Source organism: Dendrobium catenatum, unplaced genomic scaffold (genome assembly GCF_001605985.2).
Source record: "Dendrobium catenatum unplaced genomic scaffold, ASM160598v2 fragScaff_scaffold_1617, whole genome shotgun sequence".
In the NCBI taxonomy this organism is placed as follows: Eukaryota; Viridiplantae; Streptophyta; class Magnoliopsida; order Asparagales; family Orchidaceae; genus Dendrobium; species Dendrobium catenatum.
The window spans coordinates 3,091,783-3,117,213 of NW_021320079.1; the positions used below are offsets into that span (position 1 = coordinate 3,091,783).

Sequence of the window (25,431 nt, forward strand, 5' to 3'; positions counted from 1 at the left end):
TAAATAATAAATTTTAAATTAATTAATAAATTAAATAATATATTATTAAATTAAATATTAAAATTTTAATGGAGATATATTATTAAATTAATTAATTATTAAATTAAATGATATATTATTAAATTAAATAATAATTTTTTAATGGAGATATAATTATTAAAATAATTAGAGTATTTAGATGGGGATATTATTAGTAGAATTTAAGTTGGATGGTTGAAGTTAAGGAAGGCATTAAGTTTGTCGTGTGATAGAAAAGTCCCCCTCAAACTTAAGGGAAAATTCTATAAGATGGTGGTAAGACCTGCAATGCTTTATGATGTAGAATGTTATCCATTAAAAGTGAAGAATAATATTAAGTTAATTATTACAGAGATGAGGATTCTCAAGTGGATGAGTGGCTTTACTCTTATAGATAGGATACAAAATAAGCACATACATGAAAAGGTCAGAGTAGCTCCAATGGAAGGTAAGATTAAAGAGAGTCACCTTAGATGGTTTGGTCACATAAAATGGTAGCCCTCGGATGACCCGATTAGGAAAATAGGTGTATTAGTCTTGAATTATGTTAAGAAAGGTAGATGTTGACCTAAAAAGACTTGGTTAGAAATATTAGAAATAACCTTTCTTTATTAGACTTAAATGAGAATTTAACTTTTAATAGGACACAATGGAGAAAAAAGATTCATATAGCCAACCCCACATAGTGGGATAAAGGCTTGATGTTGTTGTTATAGTAAGTTTATAGTCAAACTCCATGTTTTGATGAGACAAAAATAATGACACTAAAATTAACTTGATCTGATTGCAAATAGACCCAAATTAAGCATTTAAAGCATAGTTCAAATTTTATAACATTAACTGAAGGTTCATAAGATCTCTAAATCTCATATACTTACAATAAAAATTAGCATTTTGATTTAAGGAATTTAATGAACCCAAAAGCATTTGAATCTAAACTTGAGGCACTTAGATGTTAAATGTATGATATATAATTAAGAGAATTAACATAGCATCTAACAAAATATTTTGAATTTTTGCTAAAATGACTAAGATATTGCTTCAGAAAACTATTAAGAGGCTACTTAGGATCCATACAATCATACCACAACTATTCTATCATGAGTACAAAAAAATAACTAAAATAAAAAAAACATAAACTTAAAGGAATTCTGATCAGTCTGACACTTACTTCCTTGCCCTGGTCTAAAATCAATTAACCATATATAATGAGCTACAAAGCCCAACATATTACCAAAACCTGTATCTAAATTCAAAGCATAATAAATAAACAATAAGCATATCAAAGATCAAATCATAGCAGTGTCATTCATATAATCATTGAATCAATGCAAAAATAATAAAACTTACATGTAGTATAAGTAAACTTATAAATAATAAAATGGTACAATATGAAAGCTAATAAATCAGTAAGGATGTTAAATCTATAGATCAATCTTCATATCACTACTATTAATTAGTAGAGATATCGTATAAAGTAGTAAAATCAAATCAGTAATAAAGACTGTCAAAATCATATCAAGGTAGTAAAATTATATAGGACTATACACATACCCTACAACTGAATTCAAAGCATATTAAAGAAGTAATATGCATGTCAGGGATCAAATCATAGCAGTAGTATTCATATGATTATTGAATCAATGCAAAAAATAATAAAACTCATATATAGTAGTAAAATTTATAAACGATAAAATTGTATAATATAAAAGCCAATAAATCAGTACATGTGTGAAATCTATAAAATAATTTTCGTATCACTACTATCAATCAATAGAGAGATCGTATAAAGTAATAAAACCAAATCATAGAGAAAGATTATCAAAATTATATCATGGTAGTAAAATCATATAGTAGTGTACACATACTATCCAATTATTCTAATATGTCACGTAGTAGTAATAATAACAGCCCAATGGCAGGAGCAAGAAAATAACATAGTAATAATAAATTTGTGCTGTAATAGAAAAAATACCTCAATAACATGCATGCATTTTATTAGTCATACTAAACAAGTAAGAAGTCATAGCTATAACGATATTTTTTAGTATTGTATCAATATTAGTAAACATTTGGCTTAATAAATAGAGTCCTTACTCTTTGCCTATTGGCATAGTAACCATCTCCTTATAACTCCCAATCAGTGTATCACATAAATTAGTAGACGATAGCACTGAACTACAGTATTTAAAAGAAAGCTCATCAGCCCATCATCATGTACAGGTTAATCAGTCTCTAATCAACAGGCCAATTAATATTTACTTGTCTTTTATATAGATTATTATCATAACACTGTAACAATAATATTAATCACATATACACATTCATTTTTAATGTATTGCATTAAATAAAGCATAATTGAGCTTAATTCAAAATGTGCAAATGTCATAATAGTTGGCAATAAAAAATTCTACTAAACAAAAATTCACATTTTCAAAATTTACCAACTTAGCAGAGAATATGTAAAATATCATTCTAAAGCTTTAATTAAGCTAATGCACTACTTTTAGATGTCAAAATATATATGTCAAAATAAGTTTATATGTAGGAAAAAGTTGTTGCTTTTAAAAAATAACCTAGCAAAAAAATCTCAAATAAATACTCAAAATATTTATAATCTCAAGCTTTATAACAAATTAATAGTTACACAGTGAAAGTTTTATTAATACAAAATAATTCTCATTTTTGGATAACGAAAACCCAAATTTGACGGAAACAAGATCAAAAATACAAAATTTTTGAAATCAGAAATTGGGTAACGGTTCTTTATTACAACGATACGAGTAAATTTTCTAGCATGCGTAACTGACAAAAATCGCTATGTGACAAAATATAATTTTTCTATTTCTCTCTCCTCTCTTTCTCTCTTAAATTCTCTATTACACCTCTCTGTTAACGGATTTAGAGAAAATGAGAAGAAAAATAAAGTAATGAACAAGATATTTTAATATAATAATATAATTTAATTAATTTTTAGTATAAAATTTTTATAAATTATTTGGGACTTCAAAAATTATAAAAAAATATCCAAAAAATAAATTTGTATATTTAGAAAATTCTGATGAAATTGATTTACAAAACAGACACTTTACAGTCCCAAAATTTCACTTACACTAAAGGATGTCAATTTCTTAAGAATTCTTATCAGTACCCAAAAATTATGAAAAAATCATGTAATTAAAACACTATAATATCAATGATGTGGTGAAGACGATTTGTAATTTTGACTTATACTAACTCATGAAAAAAAATTATTTGGTAGAGGCAAAATATATGCTTTTATAACAACGGTGCCAGAAAATGACATTGCTGCGATTGAGTCTCTATTCTATACTAATTTTAGTTTAGACATGCAGCGTTACGGTGCTAAGTCTGAGCATTGCAGTGCTAGGTGACTAATAATATTTTTTATATCTTTTTTTTATTATGAAACTAAACATTAAAGTATTCCAATGTCGACACCTTCATTTCGGCTATGACTTGCTTTGGAATTAAGGAAATGAAGAACGGAGAGGATGAGGAGAGAGTAAGTCAAATTTTTATCATTTTCATCAATCACTTCTACTATAAAAAGTGTTCTGATTGTTGTAAGTAAATATCATCTTACTTATGTTTTTGATTATTTTTAATTTTATAGATGTATATCTTTTAAATCTGTCAAAAATGCATTATCTCCTAATTTCATTAAACTTTCACCATATAACTCTTAATATATTATAGATTTGATTATTCTAAATCATATGATATAATTTATTATATTTTCACCATTTAAACATCTAAGATATATTTTTGGATAAAATGAGTAGGCAAAAAGGCAAACTAGAAATGGATTAAAAAGTATTATACTATGATTTGACATGATAAGATTGTAAGAAAATATGTATTGAAATGATTAGTATGATTGACTTATGCAAGAATGTAATATTGTTACTAGTCTGAATCTAATATGATGTACGAATATGATATACTAATATATGATATGATAACCTCATATTAGAGTTGTCAACATTTAACACGACCCAAAAACTCGACCTGAACCTGAACCAAAAATTATGGGTTAAGATCAACCCGTTTGTCATACGAGTTAGGTTCAGCTTCAACAAAACCAACCCTTTTCAAAAATCGGGTCAAGTTCAGTTGACATGAAAACCCAAAAATGGCCCACTTGCTACCCGGATCCGCCCTCCCAATGCACGGTCTCGACCTTATCCCACTCCACACTCACGATCTGGATGGCCCAGATTCATCTCCGCGCTTGCAATCTATACCCTAGGTGATTAGGTTGTAACTCGCTAGCTCCCTCGCTCGGCCGCGACAACATCGAACCTTCACCCGCCCTCGCATCCTCACACTATATCTGATCTAGCGCCAGCGCCTGGCCCATTTGTGTGATGTGCTCACAACCGCACCCTTCATGCTATCGAGTGGCGTCCGTGCCCGATATTCTAGATTCTCGAGTCGGGTGGGGTCGGGTCAACCTAGTAACCCAGTGGGTCAGGTCCGGGTCTAAATTTCTGACCCTTCTACAAAATTGATTTGACACCCCTACCTTGTGTGATATCCTCGAGATCTACATGGTCCACTGGTGTGAGTTAGTGGATGAGAATCATAAGGAGTTGGAGATTTATTAAGAGTTATAAGAGGTGTGGATGACTATCATGTGATTCAATAGGAGTTATAAGGTGTTCATTGATTGGGAGTCATAAGTGTATGATTAAGATCGATATACCCTCTTTTGAATATCTGAATATTGTATTGATACTGATTATTATTATTGATTACTCCTTACTATTACTAATATTGAAGCTTACACTATACTGATATTGACTTTTATTACTCATTAGTGACTATTGTTATTGTGATTGATATTGTTATTGATACTATAACTAACACTATACTATTTACTGATATTGAGACTAATAATATAATAGATTAAGATATGATGTGTTATAAACTAAGTAATTGGTATAGATAACCAATATAGATATTGATGCATAGATTTTTTTTATATATAATTTACAGCATATTCTTTTTTTCTTCTTATTGCATTGATTTCAATTGTAATATTTGAGTTATTTGTTAAGCTTTATGCTCATTACGTGATTTTATATGATTTTACGCAAAGATAAGAAGCCTATGTATTGAAGCTTAATTGTAATGATGTTTTATTTTATTTTTTCAGTTCTTCTAGTTTATGTATATTCTTTTGTAGCATATAAAAGTTATTGTATATATTATTTTGACCACTAGTGACAAAATATAAATATGGACAAGTATAGTAATGTGAATTATGTTTTCCGCAGTTGTTGGTTTTCTTTAATACATTTAATCAGCTCTGGATTTTGAATAAAATGAGATAATATTGACTTTTAATGAAAATTGAAAAGATGAAAACAAAAGTGAAATAAATTCTTTTAATTTAGATCACGAAGTGTGACAACTACGTTCTCCTACAGCTACTAACTATCATTGCTTATCATTATTAACAATGTCAATACACACCATCTCCCAAAAGGGTGATGCATGCCATTAACACAAGCCTTGATACATACAACTTCATTGCCCATCATCACCTATATGGCTAATGCATGCCATCGACATAGTACCTGGCATCTACAAACTGTCACCTATTACCATCAATAACATCAATGCATATCATCTCTTATACATCCAATGAATGTCATCAATAATAATGCTAACATCTTTTAACCCAAAAGTAAAAAATCATAATTTTTTATCCATTTTTAATAACTTTAGATGGGAAAAAATGTGTCAGAATATCATGATTGAAATTATATCAGAATGAGTATAAAAATCATTTCATGTATTTTGATATTTGTGCAATACAAAATCTATACATATAACAAGATTTAATTAATATTTATACCATAGTTTTCTTAAAAAATAAGTAGATAATTTATTTTTATTCTAAAATACTCCATTTTAAATGTATGCTTATCTTAATAAAAATTATTAAATCAAAATTAAAAAAAAAAACTTTCAATTAACTCTATGATATGAAAGTAATTTTGAATTTCCTTTATTTTTTTTTCCTTTCCAAGCCAAGCTCCTCAACCAATCAAAGCCATAGAGACCCAACCATCACAAAATCTCAACAAGTCCTTAAAATATAGGCATATTGCCATCTCATCGATCTAATACTAATTGTGAAAAATATAAATTCAATAGGAAAACGACTAGAAAGTAGAAAATCCAAATAACACATAATAACAATCAAGTGATCACAAAGAAGGATGTGCTTTGTTTTGTTAAATAAAAAAAAAATGAATATAAAAACCTTATTTAATTAGTTTGATTCAATTGTTAAAATATAAGATAGTTTGATTCAATTATTAAAATTTAAGATTGATTATGAGTTATAATCTTAACTTCTATTGATTTTTTTATTATTTGTTCGATTTTTTGCTTTATAAAATTGATCAAATTAAAATCAAATTATATTAATTTATTTAAATATTAAAAATAATAATAATATGTAAATAAATAACATAATGATCAAAACCAAAATATGTAAAAAAATAACATAATGTTCAAAACCAACATAATTTATTTCACATGTCAAATTTATAAATTTTAATAAAGATTATTTAATATTCTTTTTAATATATATTATTCAAAATAAAAGATAATTAAATTCATTATTAAAATTAATTATATTTTGATTTATCCCAAGAATCAAATAAAAAGAGCAAAAAAAAAGGGACAAAAAGAAAGTTAAAATAAAAATTTAACTCCACAAAAGTTTCTCAAGAAAAGCTACCTTATCACAAACACAGGCTTGTCATGAAAAATTTAGTATTACAATTACTTTATTATTCGTTCCACAATGATTCAAACACAAAGAAAAGTTAAAAGAATCAGCACTCACCACATGCAAAAGCTTCAGAACTGGAAGTTCCTCCCCACTCAATCGAGTTTCTTTCAGCTACTGTTGAATCAAAAGAGCATCAATATTACGCTTTCCGTCAGGGCCTTTGCTATACCAAGATGAGACATAGTCACCGTATAGAACCTCACGGTACTTGAGTGGCGACTGCTCTGTGACGAGCTGAAGAGCAGGAGAGATCTTTTGAGTCTTTGCAGGATCGTAGAAGGTCGCAACGGAGATCCGAGCTTGATCAGCATTGACAATGGCGCGATGCAATGCGCTTCTATATATGCCATTCGTTAGAATCTGGAGACGATACAATAAAGTTGAAAGAGTAAAGCTTTCAGATCCCAAATTATATGTTAGGCCTTTAGAAAGAAGATTAAGGTTGTCAAAGAGCCCTAACTTAAGCAGTATATGATCACAAATTTGAGAAAGATAGCCAACCATCTTTAAATTTGGCGAGACTTTCTTACTGGTTCTTAAAACATATTTTTAATACAAAATTTAACTTTTTAGTATAAAAATTAAAACTTTTGTACTAGAAAGATGCTTCAAGAAATCATAAGAAAGTCATTCCAAACGAAGCCAGCTTTTTTACTGCTTTCTGAAACAACTTCCTAATACAAAAATATTTATATTAAAAAACTGTTTTATAACGTAGTACGAAAGCTGTCCCAAACAAAACCTAAGCATATATAAAATAAAATACCTCGGTTTGATCAGCCAAAATCACAATAATGGCATCAGATAAAGGTTTTGCTAGTACCCACTCTCCATCCTTCAATACCTCAAGACCTCCAACATCGTCTTGTATAAGAAGAGTTATGGCACCCATATCAGAATGGGATTGCAAACCAAGAGCAAGCTCTGGTTGTGGGCAGGGAGAATAATAGCTGATGGTTATATTCTGGTAAACTTCTCCAATTGCATCTTGAATATAAGAATGTGGCAGATTTAGGCTTTCAGAAATCATGCTTAGAAGTCTTTGAGCAAGAACTTTCATGCTGTCACTATATTCAAGGACAAGATCCCTGCGAACGGACAATCAGTTACATTATTATTATTATTGTTGTTGACAATAACCATCTAAATACTTGCTTTCCACAAAAATAAGCAGAGTTCTAATCTCGTAGTCACTATAATTTTAATGTAAGAAATAAAGAGGAGATAAAAGCCAAAACATTTAAATCTAACTACATGTTTACTTAAAGTATCGTTTGGGACAGCTTTTTTATCGCTTCTTAAAGCAGCTTTTTAATTAAAAAAGCTATTTTAAGAAGCGGTAAGAAAGTCAACCCAAACGATGCCTAAAGCTACAGGTTCTGAATGTAAAGAAAGAACAATTCAAGAAATAAGAAAAATACCTAAACATAATTTCTGAAGGGACTCTAGCTCAGGACTATATCAAGCGAATTAGGATTTACTATTACTAGGATTATGCAATATTGGAAGAGTTAAGAAGGATTTCATTAATATATGTTTCGTATCGAGAAACCAAATTTTGAGTATAGCTTTCAGTATGTATGGTATGAAGGAAATTAATCTGGCTCAAGGTTTCAATTTATAAAGACAACTAAAAGCCAAAAAGAATTTTGATGTAGGCATATATTTGTTGTCTTAAGAAGGATTAATTATTCTGTGAGGACGCCGAACGCCGTCCGGAGACCAACTAGAATGCGCCACGTTTTCCCTTTGCTCAGTACCACGGCTCGGCACCGCTGACGTAGTGCATTCTGATTGGTCTCCGGATAGCATTTTACGTCCAGCCACTGCACAGAATAATTTCTTCTTCAGAAGACGAAAATATGCAGATACAAGTAAATTACCTTAGAATCTTAACTATTGGAAAGGATGTGGAGTTTTTGCCGTTTAGGTTAAGGTTTGCTGAAACTAGATGTTATCCGGCGAGGAAATGATTAACATCTATCATAAGCCAAATTACTTATTAGAAAATATAAAATTCAGCTTTCATCACCATGGGATCAATAGAAATCAGGTTTAAATTTTCATTCTAAAAAAACAACATTATTTCATAAAAAAGTATTATCTAGTTCATTAGGATAAGTAGAAACACTTCAGGAAGTAAGTTCTAGAATGTTTTTAGATTTGAAAACAATAGTAAGGACATCCACACAGTTTTAAAAGTTGGAAAATAATAAAATAAGAGAAAGTGTTAAGAGGAAGAAAATTGAGAAAGTGATACAACCAGGAAATATGATATTTGACAAAATCTTCACACATTTTGGACATATCCATGATTGGTACCAAATTTGGAGAAAGCTTTCCTTTTAGCATTTAAAGAACCAACCTACACACATATCCATTAAAGCCTTGAAATAGTAGCACGGCATTATTGACCATGAACAGTATTAGCGAGGGCAATTACTTTTTATGTTGTTGAATGGCTTCGCTGGATACAATAAAATACTCAAACATTCCCATCATAAATAAGTTGACTAGTAGATAATTATAACTAGTTTGCAAATAATTATAGTTAATTACTAACTATAGCTGATATTTATGAAATATGATGATAGATCAATTAATTTTAGTTAATTAGTAATTACATGTGATTTTGATTTATTGCTTTGATCAAATGGATCAATCTAATTAGGAGAACTTACCAATCAGATACATGAAGTATACAATTGAAAGGAATGAGAACTTAATCCATAGGGTAAACATTATTTAGGTTCTCAAGGTTTAGGGGTTACTTCATCCCGAGTTTTTTTCATTTTAAAATAATTATTTTTAACTTCCACCACTTATGCATGTCATCGCAAGATCTCAGCCCTTGAATATGTCATTGCAAGATTTCAGCATGGCCACTCACACAAGTTCAACGTTCATATAGGTTCTTGAAGACTAATGCTGTTAAAAGTATACTGTTATGTCATGAACAAGAATTCAGGGTGTGTGGGGGAGAGAGAGAGAGAGAGAGAGAGAGAGAGAGAGAAAGAGAGAGAGAGAGAGAGAGAGAGAGAGAGAGAGAGAAAGAGAGAGAGAGAGAGAGAGAATAATTTTATTATCATCATTTTACACCACTCATCCACAATTTTGATTAGTTAAAACCTCAAGTTGCTCGTTATCCTTTATCAATCCCCAATGTATAACATACACACGTATAACTTATTCACATATTTGAAAAAAAAAAATCTCATGAATTGTTTCCTATGATCCTCGACAATCCTATTAGATAATTCAAAGAAGAGGGACAATCCTATTAGATAATTCAAAGAAGAGGGACACAGGGATTTGAATTTTTATCTATGGGTATGCTTGATTCTTCAATCTTAGTTTTGATACTAAGGATCTTTGTGAAAGACAATTATACAAGAGACCAGGTGAACCATTTTTTTTTTAAAATATGAATCTACAAGTAATGATCGATATACCTCAAGGATCTAAGTGCACCCTTCCACAATCCATATGTCATTTTAAATTTGATTAGAAGGAAATAAATAGAAACTTTTAATCATATAGGAGGAAGCTGACGTCACATTTTTAATACATCTAAGAATTGAAAATTATTATCATCATAAATGAAAATAGAGATTTCTGTTTTTATCATTGTATTAGTAAAATTGATTATGAGATTTTGGTAGTTTCTTTCCTAATTCTATACTATTTATATTCCTTCTGACTTGTATCAGAACTATTATTATTTGAATGTACTAGTTATTTGCATTTTATTAATAAATTAGCTTTTCAATTCATTTCAATTATTTACTGCAGTGTATATATGTCAAATTTTATCACTCGTATATGCTTGTTCCTATTTATAAATACAAAGCAGGTCTTTCTATTCTTTCATCGTGGTGCACCGACTTCTGGACCCGAGGTGCGATAGCTATTATGCAACTAGACTAGTTGTGTGGACTGTTCATTTACAAAGTCTGTTGGAACTGTATGGATTTAAAACTTTATAGTTTAATATGAATGGCATCTAGCAAACTTGCGTCTGCACTTTTCTTGTGTTTATCATTTTCTGAAGGACAAAGAAAACGATGCTCCACTATTTTGCAACCTCTTTGATCTCAACTAGTTTCATTATTTGACAAATTTCTTTAGAGAATAAGATCAATAATTAACTTTTAGATAAAGATATATGCACAAGAGCAATAGCAGGAATAATATCTGTTGCGTCCTGGAATATTCGCGGCAGTAGAGAAATATGAAGTTTAATGTCTTAGCATTGTATGAAGATCCAGCACATAAGCAGATTAGATAGAGGATGTAACATTCATAAGAAACACCAGAGTTTTTACGTGGAAAACCCCTGAAAAAGAAGAGGAAGAAGCTCCTCCTCGACCACCGCTGGACTTTCCTTGGACCACAACCGGAGTTTCGTCGGACCACTGCCGGAATTTCGTCGGACCACCGCCGAAGATTCGCGCGGACCACCACCTGAGGCCCTCACCTTCGCCGGACCACCACTTGAGGCCCTCACCTCCGCCGGACCACCGTCTAACGCCGTTGCTCTGTCGGACCACCACTTGAGGCCCGGACTTCTGCCGGACCACCACCTGAGGTCTAGACTTCTGTTGAACCATCACCTGAGGTCCGGACTTCTGTCAAGCCACCACATGATCCCTAGAGTTCTCCCAGAATATCGCCCTACTACTATGGTCCTTCCGACCACCATCAATCAATAGATAATGGTCTTTCTGACTCCGGTCTCCTGCCGACTACGATCCTTTCGACCCATCGTCTATTATGGTCCTTCCAACCTCCATCAATAGATAATGGTCTTTCTAACCCCGATCTCCTGCCAACTACGGTCTTTCGGACATCTGTCTCCTGCCGACTACGGTCATTCCGACCTCCATCGCCTACTATGGTCCTTCCGACCTCCATCAACAGACAATGGTATTTTTGACCCGATCTCCTGCCAACTACGGTCTTTCGGACATCTATCTCCTACCGACTACGGTCCTTCGGACCTCCGTCGCCTACTATGGTCCTTCCGACCTCCATCAACAGACAATGATCTTTCTGACCCCGATCTATTCCGACTACGATCCTTTCGACTTCCATCGCCTATTATGGTCCTTCCGACCTCCATCAACAGACAATGGTCTTTCTGACCCCGGTCTCCTGCCAACTATGGCCTTTCGGATCTTTGTCTCCTGCCGACTACGATCCTTCCAACCTCCATCGCCTACTATGGTCCTTCCATCCTCCATCAACAGACTATGGTCTTTCTGACCCCAGTCTCCTGTCAACTACGGTCTTTCGGACCCCGGTCTCCTGTCAACTACGGTCTTTCGGACCTCTGTCTCCTGCCGACTACGGTCCTTCATACCTCTGTCGACTACTATGGTCCTTCCGACCTCCATCAGCAGATAACGGTCTTTCTAGCCTCCATCCTATCAACTATGGTCATGCCGACCAAACAAACATGTCTATATTGTAACTCCCACCATGTAATGCGCTCTATATGATGTACATTTGTAACATCAAGTTAAGGCCTTCTCCCTAAGAAGGGCCTCATTTGTAATCGACTGCAAATACTAGTGGATTCATTCAAACTGGGCCAGGCCCCGTGGTTTTTCCCCCTTTTCAGGGGTTTTCCATGTAAAAACTCTTGTGCCTCTTATGAATCCTCTATCTAATCTGCTTGTGTAATGGATCTTCGTACAATGCTAAGATATTAAACTTCATATTTCTCTACCGCCGCGAATATTCCAGGATGCAACAATATCAAGGCTTCTGCTAAAGAAGATCTTCTAAGCAATTACTAGACAATTTTTCATAAAATAATATGAGTAAATGTTCCGAAATGAATGACCAGGTTAGGAAAGTTTCTTAAGCTTGTTTTCCTTCATACCACTAACAAAGTTTTTCAGCCAAACCCTTAAATATATTATTTACATGATCTCAGCCACTGTTATTTATCCATAGAAAGCTATTGTAAAATTTTTTTTTTTGCCACAGCCTGAAAGAGATTATTCAGATGATAATCTCCCACTATTCTTCATCCGTTGAAAACTTCTGCTACTAAAAAAACTATGGAAATACATCCAAGCCATTTTCTACAGGACAATATCCGCACTGAAAATGTTTTCAGCTCTTAAACTCCTTTGTTATTCACATGAACTCAATTAAATTTTTGCCTTCCAAAGATCATCTCCAACCAAACGCCAAACGAGTGTTTGGGGTCGTTCCGTCGCTCCAGCTGAACGCCAAAACGTCTGCCATTTGCTTGCGGGTGAACAGTGCAACGCGAATATTGGCGTTGCACTGTTCACCCACGCTATTTTCCTCTCTCAACCGGAAAAACGCTCCAAAGGAGAAGGATCGTTACCTTCGCGCAGAAGCAAAAAAATGGCGTTCGATTGGAGCAGCACCACGCCATTTTTTGCGTTTTGTGGTATTTTAGCGTGAAAAATGGAGTTCTCGGTTGGAGATGCCCTAAACCTACTTCAAGGTATTTATTTAACAGTGCAACACGTTTATTCTTATTATTTTGACAGTTCTAAATGAAAATAATCACGCAATTCAATCATACATGAGTTGAAATTAGATTTTACTTGAACGATACTACTTCAAAGTTCGAAATAGAAATTCATAAACATAACTAAGTCTCTGGATTAAGGAAGGTGGAGCATAAACAAACTTTAATGATTGCAGGAGAAAAATAACAAAAAAATATGTCCTAGTGTACAGGAAATCAAGATTGATTCAATGAGCTTGAAGGATTGAGTTTCTTTTCATAGCATCCACAATGTAGCGTGCTAAAAGAGTGAATATTGAATAACCCCTTCTAAGAAGAAAGTGCCAAATTACACAAACCTGTAATTTTCTGGAAAATCCGGCCACCTGCTAGGGTCCCTCCGAGACTCCGGCAAGGTATGATGATCGAAATAGTCCCTCCAGTCTAGCACCCCTTCCTCCTTGGACAGCATCCGGCTTCCGTACCCCTCCGTTGCTGCGGATCCGGGATCGCACGCGTATCGCAGCTTGGCCTCCGTGGGCGAGCGAAAGAAGCCAAGTCCGGCCTCCTTTATTTTCTCCAGTACACGCGACGGCACGCCATGGTTCACCACATGGAAGGCTCCCCATTCACTGCAGAGGCGACGGAGGTGAGGTATAGGATTCAGAGAGGTATCAAGGTCGAGAACAGGGATGCTACCGGATTCCGCATCCGCGCGGCAATGGCGATCCGGTCGGAGCTCCGGAGGCTGGATGTATTGGGAGGGCACAAAGGAGAGGCCTGCCTCTGCCAGTTCCTGTACACGCTGTACCACCATCGAACAAACGAGAGCGACAAGTTGTTTCTCGCTTCTCCGATCACCGCCGAGGGCGACGAAAAGAACCCGCAAAGGTCAACTCTGAACAGAAACTCTGAAGGAGCGAACACTGAGAGCAGTGGAAACTTGCGCCTGCACTGTTGCCGCTGTATAAGAATATTATTTTATATTTCTTATTTAATTTTTTTAAAAAAATTACATACAGACCATTTTATTTCATGTTATTTATATATCTAATATTTAAAATATTAATATTACATGTCTACCACTGTTAATAGGAGATGTTTCACAAAACCAACTGTGTATTGCTGATATATGCCACTATTATATACATCTGATGTGTATTGCTTTACAATTTAGATAATATAATATTGTATTATTAAATAAAGTACACTGTGTACCACTATGTACTAATCATATTGATCTAGATGTAAGAAATAAGATAACAAATACATAATTATTTAATATTACTTGTTGAAGAATTGTTCATTTTGATGATGTGTACGGTTGTGTATCGTTGTTGTGTACCACTAGTGGGATGTTGAAGGCTTGCATTAGTATCTTCATATTTTATGGCAACTTTGAGGATATTTGATAAGTTAACAATTAGAATGCTTGTTTAAATTCATAGATTAAAAAGGTGATTACATGTTTTTTTTTTCTTATGAAGAATAACAAGAAAAAAAACTTATGAAAAATACAATTAAGCTAAAAGATTTCTTAAATTAGAAACCTCACAATCGTGATGACCACTAATTATGGTCATACTTATTTTTGGTTAATGCTTAATTCTACCAAGCAATATACATAGCATTACACAGGTGTACAAAGCAATACACAACAGTGGTACACAATGGTACACAGCGGTACACTGCAATATACGTCATCAAAATGAAAAAAAAAATCACATAAACAAAAGAGAAAATGTCATAATAATTACATCTGATTGAATAAATTAACGTACACAATGACACACAACAGTACATCGCAACGATATACATCAACAATACACAACAAATACACATTAAAAAAACCCTTTTATCACATAGTTTTTGTAATGCATATCTACGAAAAAGTTGAAAAAACTTTAAAATGAACAATAATATCATTGAAAATTTTATTTAGTTGATTTACAGAAGCAAGTGTTCTATTGCACTTTTACAATAGCAAATTATGGAATACAAATGACTTAAAAACTTTAAAAACAATCATAACTTTAAAATTACTCTTACAATAAAAATTTGTTCCGGTGGCGCTACCCCTTGACCCTGCGACCTAATCGAGCAAGTCGAACCCCGCCAAGGGGCGCTGCCCACTTGGACACTCGGCATATTCCCTAAATGTACAGAAAAAAAAAAACTATCATTCATCGTTTATTCGAAACCAGTCTTCATCTTCATCAACTTTTCCACCTCCAGACCATTCTTCATCTTCATCTTCACTGACTTCTTATCGTTTCTTCTTTCTCCGATGCTATGAAAAAATTATTGAGCTAAAATCCTAAAAATATTAAACTTTCATTGTATTTTATTTGAAAAACGAGCTCCAATCTTAAACCCTAATATTTGAGCTGACAATTTATGGGTCGACTCAGTCGGGCTGGCAAGAAGAAAAAAAAAATGAAATAGAAATAAATATCCACGTATATACTACAGATGTCGCGATTTTATTGGAGTTCGGACATAGAATAATTTCTCCTTGAATGGGGGTTCAACCAATCTGGTTCCAGTAACTCAAATTAGGCTCGTTTAATAATTTAACAAGTAACAAATATGGAACATGAATTTAATCGACTAGCAACTCAAATTTAAATGATCTAAATCTGACCCAATAACTCGTATTGATTTAAAAAAAATAAACTTTTAAACAATAAGGAAAAATAATTTAAATCGATCATTTTAGGTTATAATCGGGTTGACGGGTTAACCCAAACCAATCCATTTAATAAACAAGTCAGAATTATGGTCCTGAATCCGACCCATTTATTACAAGGGTCAACTCGAATCTAGATGTTTTCTTGTCAGGTTTGAGTCGGGTCATTCTTTTACACCCCAAGCCTTGAAGATGTTTTAGATTTTTTAAAGGGGGATTTACATACATCCCACTTTATATCATACTCAGCGGTGGAACCCCTTTGTGGCTAAGGGTGGAAATTGCCCCCAAAGACTTTTTTTGGGATAGCTAATATGTAATTTGCACCAATAACATAGGCTTTTTTTCAATTAAATAAATTCAAAACTGTCATAATAATATACTCATAGAATATACTACTAATCACAATCTTGAATGATTTAGCTCAACTAAATAATGAAATTTCTAGTACAAAATTTTTAAATTTAAAAAAAATTTATAAAAAAAAATAGCTCTAAAAAGTAATAAGAAAGTTATTCCAAACAAAACCTAAGACTTCATTTGGGACAGTTTTGACCACTGCTTTTTGTTACTTTCAAATTTTTTTTGTACTAAAAAATTACTGTCTAAAGTAATAAAAATATTGTTCCAAATAAAGCCTAGGTTCCATTAGTCTTGGTGCAAACCTAAATACAAATTTAAAATCAAATCAAAATGCTACACACTTTGAATGGGACTAAATGGCTATCATCTATAAATCTTACAATCAATATTATTTACTTTACACTAGATTTTAATTGCACTTATTACACCATTTAAAAAAAAAAACATAATTCTAATAAAAAATAATTGTATTTTTATTTAATTGATTGAAAGTATAACATAATAAAGATAAAAGATAACTAAGTATAAAATTCATCAAATCACGATTCCACATAAAGAAATAATTGATAATTGAATAAAAAAAGATAACATATTATATTCAAACTTAAGACCTCTATTTAGGAATCAAAGAGCATTACATTTGAACTAGAGCTCTTGAGTTGGCTTTGATTTAGTTTTATATTTATTCTTGGCATGCAAACCATTCACATCTATTGTCTATCATAAAAATTATTTAAAAAATATATCATTGTATCTTTTTATCCTTTTCTTCTAATTGATTATGAATAAATTTATAAAAGATTTAAATATAAAATACATTTTCAAATCGATAAGAAATATGAAAAAGGGAAATTAATGGCATATTTTTTATAACAAGTCTTGGACAACAACAAATGAAAATAAATTATTTAAAAAATAAATAAATGTGGGCTCTAAAAATTTGCACCATAGCCTCTTTGCATGTGCAAATTATTGCATCCGATCACCAGACGCGGAGATAGGTCCGGATATTAATAAAATATTATTTTAAATTAAACGCAGGTAAAGCGCAACTAAAAGCGCAGGTAAAGCACAACTAAAGCGCAAGTCAAAAGCGCAGTCAAATGCGCAGGTGACGCGGCAAATTTTTATTGGATATCTGAACTTATTTTCCACGTCCGGTGACCGGATGCAATAATTTGCCCTTTGCAGGAGAGTTTTAATGGATGTGTCAATCATTTTTTTTATGAGACAAATTAGATTTAAGATAAAGCAGTACTTAGAGATTTCACCCTCATTTCATAAAAAAAAATTTATGATATGAGTCCTGGTGTCTCATAGGTGTAAACTTTAATTACATCTCTTGATAATGAGGAAATACTTTTGATTATGTCTAATTATTCTATAGGCAATATGTATTAAATATATCATAGTAGCAAATTTACCCTTCATTTGAGATGGCTCTCTAATTGCTTCTTAAAGGGTCTTTTTAGTGCAAAAATTAAAATTTTTATACTAAAAAGCTGCTTTAAGAAGTAGCAATAAAGTCATCCCAAATAAAACCTTAGTATTATATTTTAAACACCTTGCAATTAAAGCGTATGGTAGGAAGAATGATGATGAATATAATCAAATCCTATGATTCTTTCATCTTAGGTTGTTATAGTCCCTAATCTTTTTCCTCAAAAGAGGTATTTGAGTTAATCTACATATCCTTGTTGGGGGGCTAGGAGCTTATTTTGTCTAAGTGCACCATGTAAATTTAGGATGGATGTTTGTATAAATGGATAAATTTAAGTCAACCATAACTGACAAAGGACTTTGTACCGTATCAAAAATCTCGATAATTCATTACTCAAGAATTTATATTTATTAAGGAACTTGCAAGCTATGGATGTGATCGCTATTCAATGATGTATTTTCAAGACAAAATCACCCAGTAAGAGGACCTCGATTATAATAATTAACTTGTAAAAACAGGAAGAAAACTATCTCAAAGTAATTTAAATTAATTAAATTTCTTTATAAGAATTTAATTATAAATAAAATTTTTAGCATAATATTCCCAGAAATGAAATTTTGAATATGTTTCTTCAAATTCAAACACTATGAGACAATCAAATTTGGCAAAAGAAAAAGTCCTACCTTTACATTTCATCATCCAACAACAGTCACTAACAAACAGAACAAATCAAAAGTGGACTAAAGAACACAAAAGCAGCACAACCATCCGAATCACTTCCCACTTAAAAGCACCAAACAGAAGATAGCTTTTCTAAAGGAACATCACTCATATTTCTTTTCATAGTTCACATGAAAACGCTTTGTGCAGGCTTTCCATTGGCTTAGCCTACTCTACACACAAAACCAAAAAAAGTCTACTAACACCTTTAGGCTTCGTTTGGGACGGCTATCTTTCTGCTTCTTAAAGTAATTTTTTTAGTATAAAAATTAAAATTTTTGTACTGAAAAGCTGCTTTAAGAAGCAATAAGAAAAACGTCTCAAACGAAGCCTTAAACTATAAAAGCAAAACAATTAAGAACACCCTTCCTCAACAAAAAGAAGAGAGGGATCATGGAGCAAAAGGTAGAGGAGAAAAAGAAAAGCTTTCTATGGAAAACAGTTGGGGCACCAGTGGGCAAATTCCATCAGCTCCCCTCCCAGGTTAGGGCCTCAGCCCAATCACTGAAGTAAAATATTACTCATGGGAATAGACCCCCACCAAAAGAAACAAAAACTTCAATTTGCTACATTATATGGATCAGAAAAGCACCTGGCTTGCCCAAGCCAACAAGGCCAAAAACACCTGTGATTCTCCCCAATTTGGTCATTAATGACAATCATTCCTTGGCTGCCTTGGCATCAGCTGGCTTTGTAACAACTGCAATGGTTTCAGGTTTGGGCTGTGGAGATCATGAAAGAAAACAGGTTTGATGGAAATTTAATGGGTGATCTTGATTCATACTGTAGAAATATAAGGATTGTGGATTTGAGTTTACCATTACAGTGATTGTAGGTTTGATCTTCTTGTCTTGCATTGCTTTTTGTCTGCTTTCATAGAAGCCGAAGTCGTCCAATATGGAAGTCTCCACACAAAAGTTTTTAAAGATGTTCAGCATCTCGGTGCCTTGGGGAAATTTAACCTGAAACAATGCACTTTCACATGAGAACAGAGGCTTAAGGCCATGAGTTTATAAGGAGTTGGCCATAAGAATACAAAAGCTGCAATCAATACAACAATACCAACAAGTCTTCATCCCAAAATATATGGGATTGGCTATCTGAATCATTTTTCTCCATTGTCTTACTGAGGCTCAAATTTGCATTTAAATCTAATAAAAAAGTTTATTTTTAATACTTTACGACTAAGACTTCGTTTGGGAGGACTTTCTTACTGTTTCTTAAAACAAATTTTTAGTATAAAAATTAAATTTTTGTACTAAAAAATTATTTTAAAAAACAATAAAAAAGACGTCCCAAATGCAGCCTAAATCTTTTTAGGTCTACCTCTAACTTTCTTAGAAGAGGCCATCAATAATAAACTTATTTCGAAGTGATTAACTAGAGAATATCAGTTAACATGTTTGTAGTTATCAACACCAAAACAATTTTTGCTGAACAAATGCAGTTTTTCTTTCGAGGAAAAATACTTCCCCGCAAAATTCAGAACTTAATAATGCTATATTTCTATGCCATTCATCCACTAAGAGACGCCATATGTTCAACTTATATCAATATTAATAAGAATGAATTTTGGCCATGCTCTACCAAAAACAGAAATATAACAAGTGCTATAAATAAACCTCAGAATAATTTGAGAAAACTAAATTGTGCCCTGTAAAACGTTCAAAAGGAAAATGTATTATGAGCGAACTCAGGTGATGAGTCAATCAAATCCCTAATATTTCGGCCTATAGTTTCTTAACATCACAATAAAAACACAAAAAGAGTTCAATATTGATGACAACATAAAATTTGCACATGAGATAAAACATGATTCCTGTCCCAATGGAACAACAGTTTCAATTATAAGATAAGAAATAGATGAATAACAAATTAAGAGATGAGATAAATGGAGAAAAGGACTTAGGATAACAATCTTGAATTCCAATGGAAAAAGAAGAAATGAAAAATAGTCCCAAAGCCAACACAATGTTAAAAGGCAAAAGTGAAATCAGTTGAGGCTTTGTTTGGGACGGCTTTTTCACCGCTTCTTAAAGCAACTTTTTAGTACAACAATTTTAATTTTTTACTAAAAAACTGTTTTAAGAAACCGTAAAAAAGATGTCCCAAACGAAGTCTGAATCTTGCAATTCCAGGGCATCAAAATAAAAGCATACCTCCTGTGTATCTCGGCTGTTAGTCACAGGTTTGTTGTCGTTGTTCTCTAGAATTATATGACGGAATTGTGGATTTGGAATGTCTTTGATTATATGCCATTTGACTGGGAAGTAACCGTTCCACTTGTCTTGTTGCCAAAAGTCCATGCTCTTGTTAAAATCAACCTGACCAATCATCTCTGCAACACCACAGAATTGACCACTTGCATTCACCTGACCACAAAGAATCATACTAGTAAACTAACAGTATTTTATACAAGTAAAGTGGATCTTTTAAGTGCAAAAGACATATTTATGCTAAAACAAATCCGTATTTAGTAAAAAACTAAGTCTAAGGACCAATCAAGTAGTGTAAATAATACTAGTGAACAGCTAAGTATCATATAGCAACATTATAAGGGAAACCAAACTCCAAACCTTAATCACAAATAGTATCACATAAGATAACAAGGTGGAAAATTTTTTTAATCAATGTATAAGTTTAAACAAAGTTCAACTTCAAAAAAAAAAAAAATCTGAGCAATATAAAATTTCTAATTAGCAATTGCAAGCATTCTCAGACAAGAGTACACGTCCACAAGTTTATTGCAGGCAAATCAAAATCAAGCATAAATATGATTTGTTCAAATTTTCTATAAAATTTCATTTGCTTCAACTAGCTACTGGCACTTACAGAAAAGAAGAGCAAGATCGGGCACTTGCATCCTTTCTCTGCCGCTTTCGCCTGGGCAACTTGATATGCATTATCAAGTCTCTTGTTTCCGTTTGGTGTGCTTGCCCAAACATTATACTTAATGCTCTTGTGAATATCATCCTCACTATATGATTTTATAACAAAAAAGAAAGCGTGATCATACTTAGTTGGAAAATCTGGGAGATTGTAGTCTTCCTTCTTTATAGAGACCACCGCGGTGCTGTTGCTGTTACTAACCACAGAACCAGTAGTCGAATCATAATCAGACACCCAAGCTCCTTGGTTACCAATGGTTCTGGGACCACGGTTCTGTTCATTTGGCATATCAAAATAGCCAGCCACCTGAGCCTGGTTTGTTGATATCTGCCTTTCAGCCCCAGTCCATGCTTTACCAGTTGTCTTCGCATTGCCATTCATGATTAGCAAACCATTTTTGCCTGGGCTAGGATATGAATTAAACTTGCTTGTCTGAATGAAATCTTTAGAGACATCATTATTCACCTAAATCACAACTCAGGAATTATTATCTGGTTTGCAGTGGCAGTACTAATGGAAGAAAAACAAATGAGCTGCAATAATATGTATGTACCTTTTTTATCGACTTATGAGCCTGGTTTGGCGAAGTAGAATTCTGTGTTGCATCCAATGCAGTAGCTGCTCCTTGCTTGGTTAAAGTAGCTGAGATTGGGGGAACTGAAGCTTTAGGAGTTATTGCATGATTATGAGAAGGATAATTAGGTTTTGGGTAAGTTGTTGTTGGATCTCTAACAGTTAGTAAAGGTTGAGAATCCCATAAGTATGCTGGGACAAGTTCTGGTCCATAAGCGACTGACTGAGGAATAAAACCTGAAGAAATAAGAGGCTGATGAAATATAGGGCTCGGTTGATAGAGATGTTGAGTGAAATATTGCCCATCAACACCAACCACTGGAGAGACTGGACTATAAGGAGAATATCCAGCCTGATAGCCCGGAAAATAGTATGCCAGTGATTCATTCTCTGATTGAGTGGTCTGAAACAACACATGTAAACTAGTGAGGTCCTTGCAACTTAATCAATAGGTACTAGAAGAATTCCCTTATATGCTCGCATGAGACATGAGATTGCAAACAAAACTACTACTAATAGCACTCATTATGAATCAGTATAACAATAAAATGCAGGAGGGCAATCGCTAATCTAATAAAAAAATGCAAGTTTTAACTTCTGAAAACCTGAATTAAAATCAATTAAGCGCTCATTTGGTCGCTTGAAATTAGAAGTCATGTTTTGAAAAAAGATGAAATTTGTTAATCCATTTGGATGTAATTAGACATTAATATTGATTTCAAAGTCTTCAAACCTTCTCAAAACTTCCTCAAAAGTGGTGATTTCAATTTCACACTCAAAATGTGTGAAATCAAAACCATCATTTTTCTCTAAATCATATTCTCTATATTTACAAACAACCAAATGAGCAATAAGTGGAAATATTAAGAAAATTTGAGTTCCATGCCATATTCCAATGCATCAATAAATGCATGTTTTTTTTGTTTTTTTGGGATGTTAGGGGATTTGAGCGCGGGATGAGAGGGGAGGAAGAGCTTCCGTCGACCATCTGGCCGCTTACCCGATCTCAAATGCATGTTTAATTAGATTAGAAACCATAGAGTTTTAGGGTAAAAGAATATAAAGAAATAAAAAAAATGATCTTGAAACAACTGGCCCATTAAAACCATTATTTTAAGTGACATACAGAAAGTTGGACATCCAATCCATCAGTTCCAACATAGTACCCGTAATCGCTCCAATCACCCATCGAGCCATCAAAACCTGAGATCAATCAGAAACCACGAGCAAAGAAAGCATATTAAATTCTTAGGAAAATGTCAAACTAATAAAAAACCTCCTCTATATAATAACAGAAAAATCATATGTTTACATTAATTGATAGCAAAAGAAAAAGACGCAGCTCCAACAGTCCAACAGACCTGGATAATAGTAGCCATAGACTCCATTCACAGGATAATACATAAATTGCTCTGCCATGAGAGCCTCTTGATCCACCTCACTCCCTCTGATGCTGCTGGTTGCATCCCCAGATGAGATGCTCGACATTGCATCTAATGAGCTCCCATCTTTTGTTCCATACTATAGCAAACACAGGCACAATAATCAAACAGAGATGAATCAAATTTACTATAAATATCCATTTGTTTCGCAATGGCTTAGCATAATCACGCAGCAGCACCAACTCTCTAATGCATGAAAAAGGTGAAGGAACAGGTTCAACTTACCATATTGCCCTCACCCCCTTTAGAAGTCACTCCTATTTTCAATTCTTTCATAGATTTTTCTAATGCTGCGCCAAAGAAGAAAATGAAAGCAGTCAATAATAGGAGAGGTAGAGAGATAATCACCGTTCATGTGGAAAATGGAAACCAGGTCCAAATACTAAAATTTATTGAAAAAACTCATCACAAAGTTGTTTCCTTGGATACAAATCAAAAGCAGATCTACAAGGACAAGAAAAAAACCAAGTTCAAAATCCGTGATAGCACCATAATAGAGCAAACCAATTTGGATTCCAAGAGTTCCAGAGTGAAATAACTACACGAAGTTATAAAAGCAATCGACAAAACCAGATCACTTAAAATTGGACTGAATCAAAGAAAAGCTGATATTCTTTATGCAGATTAAATCAAGGTAGACAATCCAAAACTATCAAATAAAATACGGGATTATACATACAGATCTACGGAGTTCGTAGCATGAAGTACGCCAAAGAATACAAATACAAGATAAATAAACCACATCTAAATCAAAAATCTAAATCTTTCTATAAGAACCTCTGAAACAAGGACAAAACTGAGAAGAAGAGGATGATCAAGGAAAATAAAACTAGCGATCAAAAAACATATACTATCCTGTTTTCAAAATCCATTCAAATTGAAGATTAAGAAAAATCAATAAATATACAAGGCCTCACAATTACAGTAAATCCCATCAGAATCGATAAGCAAATAAACTACTGACAAATAAATCCACTCTACCAACCTTAAATTTTCAAAAGAACGAAAATTCCAAATACCCCATCAAAAATTCGCCGACACACGATTTCTCAAAGTAGAAAACCAGAATATACACCTGCTACCCTACAAAGACACAATCGAATTCAGAAAGCAACCACACACATATTGCTTTCGAACAAAAACTTGAGTTCAAAGAGGCAAAAAGAACAAGCAAGAACTAAGCTAATCCCGTTCGGTGATCACAGCCCAGGAAAAGGAACAAAACCATACCCTTCTTCGACTTGCCCTCCGACGCCATGAGTTTGCACCAGAGCTCCCCGCAAAAGAACCCTAAGACCTCTCAGCACTCCAGTTCAGAAGGCCGATACCGATACTGATACGTACACGGTGGGCAAAATCGGATCGACCCCCGCTACCGACGATTGGACCGGGGGTGGCAGAGGATGCTGAAGCAGCGGTGGTGGCGGGTGGAAGTAAAGATAGGCCTCAGCTAAAAGTAGTAGAGATTGGGACGAAGGAACTAAACCAACGGCTGCTACTGCGACACGTCAGAACTGGTCAATCGATCCCACGCGAGCAACTTAGCCCAGCTGCTGTTTGCTGTTCGTCCGATATTCACGAGATTCTGTCGCCGTGGAGGCCAAAAACTGGAACGGCGTTATCCGTGGTCTTAAATAATCAGCAAATAAACAACAAATAATCAAATACTTAAAAAATACCCATTAAAAAATCACAAAATTACCTCAATAAATAATTTCTCACCAGGAGAAATTATTAGATTTATTATATATATATATATATATATTATTTCTAAATAATAAATTTGAGGATTAAATTTCCTATTTTAATAAATTTAAATTTTAATCTATATTAAATTGTAAAAGGTATTTTAAATTATATGAAAATTAGTCTGAACCTTCTTATTATCACCCATCAACACGACAAATGATTTTATCCAACTTGAAATGAATCCAAATCAAACACTTCGAAGCATTTTTAGCTCCTTCT

The 25,431-nt window shown here is 33.3% G+C and overlaps 2 protein-coding genes across 2 annotated transcripts; both read right to left on the minus strand.

The window, feature by feature from the left end:
• Positions 1 to 6,781: 6,781 nt before the first annotated feature.
• Positions 6,782 to 14,306, minus strand: LOC110112597 (probable 2-oxoglutarate-dependent dioxygenase ANS). Its single transcript, XM_020844912.2, has 3 exons — positions 13,706 to 14,306; positions 7,620 to 7,941; positions 6,782 to 7,213 (listed from the first exon to the last, which is right to left on the minus strand). The coding sequence occupies exons 1-3, from the start codon at positions 14,161 to 14,163 to the stop codon at positions 6,965 to 6,967; spliced, it is 1,029 nt and encodes a 342-aa protein (XP_020700571.1). The 5' UTR covers positions 14,164 to 14,306; the 3' UTR covers positions 6,782 to 6,964.
• A 4,193-nt stretch (positions 14,307 to 18,499) lies between these two features.
• Positions 18,500 to 24,910, minus strand: LOC110112663 (YTH domain-containing protein ECT4). The gene is made up of 9 exons (XM_020844994.2): positions 24,694 to 24,910; positions 23,689 to 23,753; positions 23,383 to 23,542; positions 23,148 to 23,224; positions 22,002 to 22,424; positions 21,392 to 21,913; positions 20,719 to 20,931; positions 19,378 to 19,521; positions 18,500 to 19,281 (listed from the first exon to the last, which is right to left on the minus strand). The coding sequence occupies exons 1-9, from the start codon at positions 24,719 to 24,721 to the stop codon at positions 19,219 to 19,221; spliced, it is 1,695 nt and encodes a 564-aa protein (XP_020700653.1). The 5' UTR covers positions 24,722 to 24,910; the 3' UTR covers positions 18,500 to 19,218.
• Between the last annotated feature and the right edge of the window lie 521 nt (positions 24,911 to 25,431).

Coding starts and splice junctions, on each gene's coding strand:
- LOC110112597 (XM_020844912.2), bottom strand. CDS start 14,163: ATGGTGGTACAGCGTGTACAGGAACTGGCAGAGGCAGGCCTCTCCTTT. Junction 7,942..13,705: donor GATTTTCCAGAAAATTACAG/GTTTGTGTAATT, acceptor GTCCGTTCGCAG/GGATCTTGTCCTTGAATATA. Junction 7,214..7,619: donor TTTTGGCTGATCAAACCGAG/GTATTTTATTTT, acceptor TATCGTCTCCAG/ATTCTAACGAATGGCATATA.
- LOC110112663 (XM_020844994.2), bottom strand. CDS start 24,721: ATGGCGTCGGAGGGCAAGTCGAAGAAGG. Junction 22,425..23,147: donor GATTGGATGTCCAACTTTCT/GTATGTCACTTA, acceptor GTGTTGTTTCAG/ACCACTCAATCAGAGAATGA. Junction 19,522..20,718: donor ACAGCCGAGATACACAGGAG/GTATGCTTTTAT, acceptor GCATTGTTTCAG/GTTAAATTTCCCCAAGGCAC.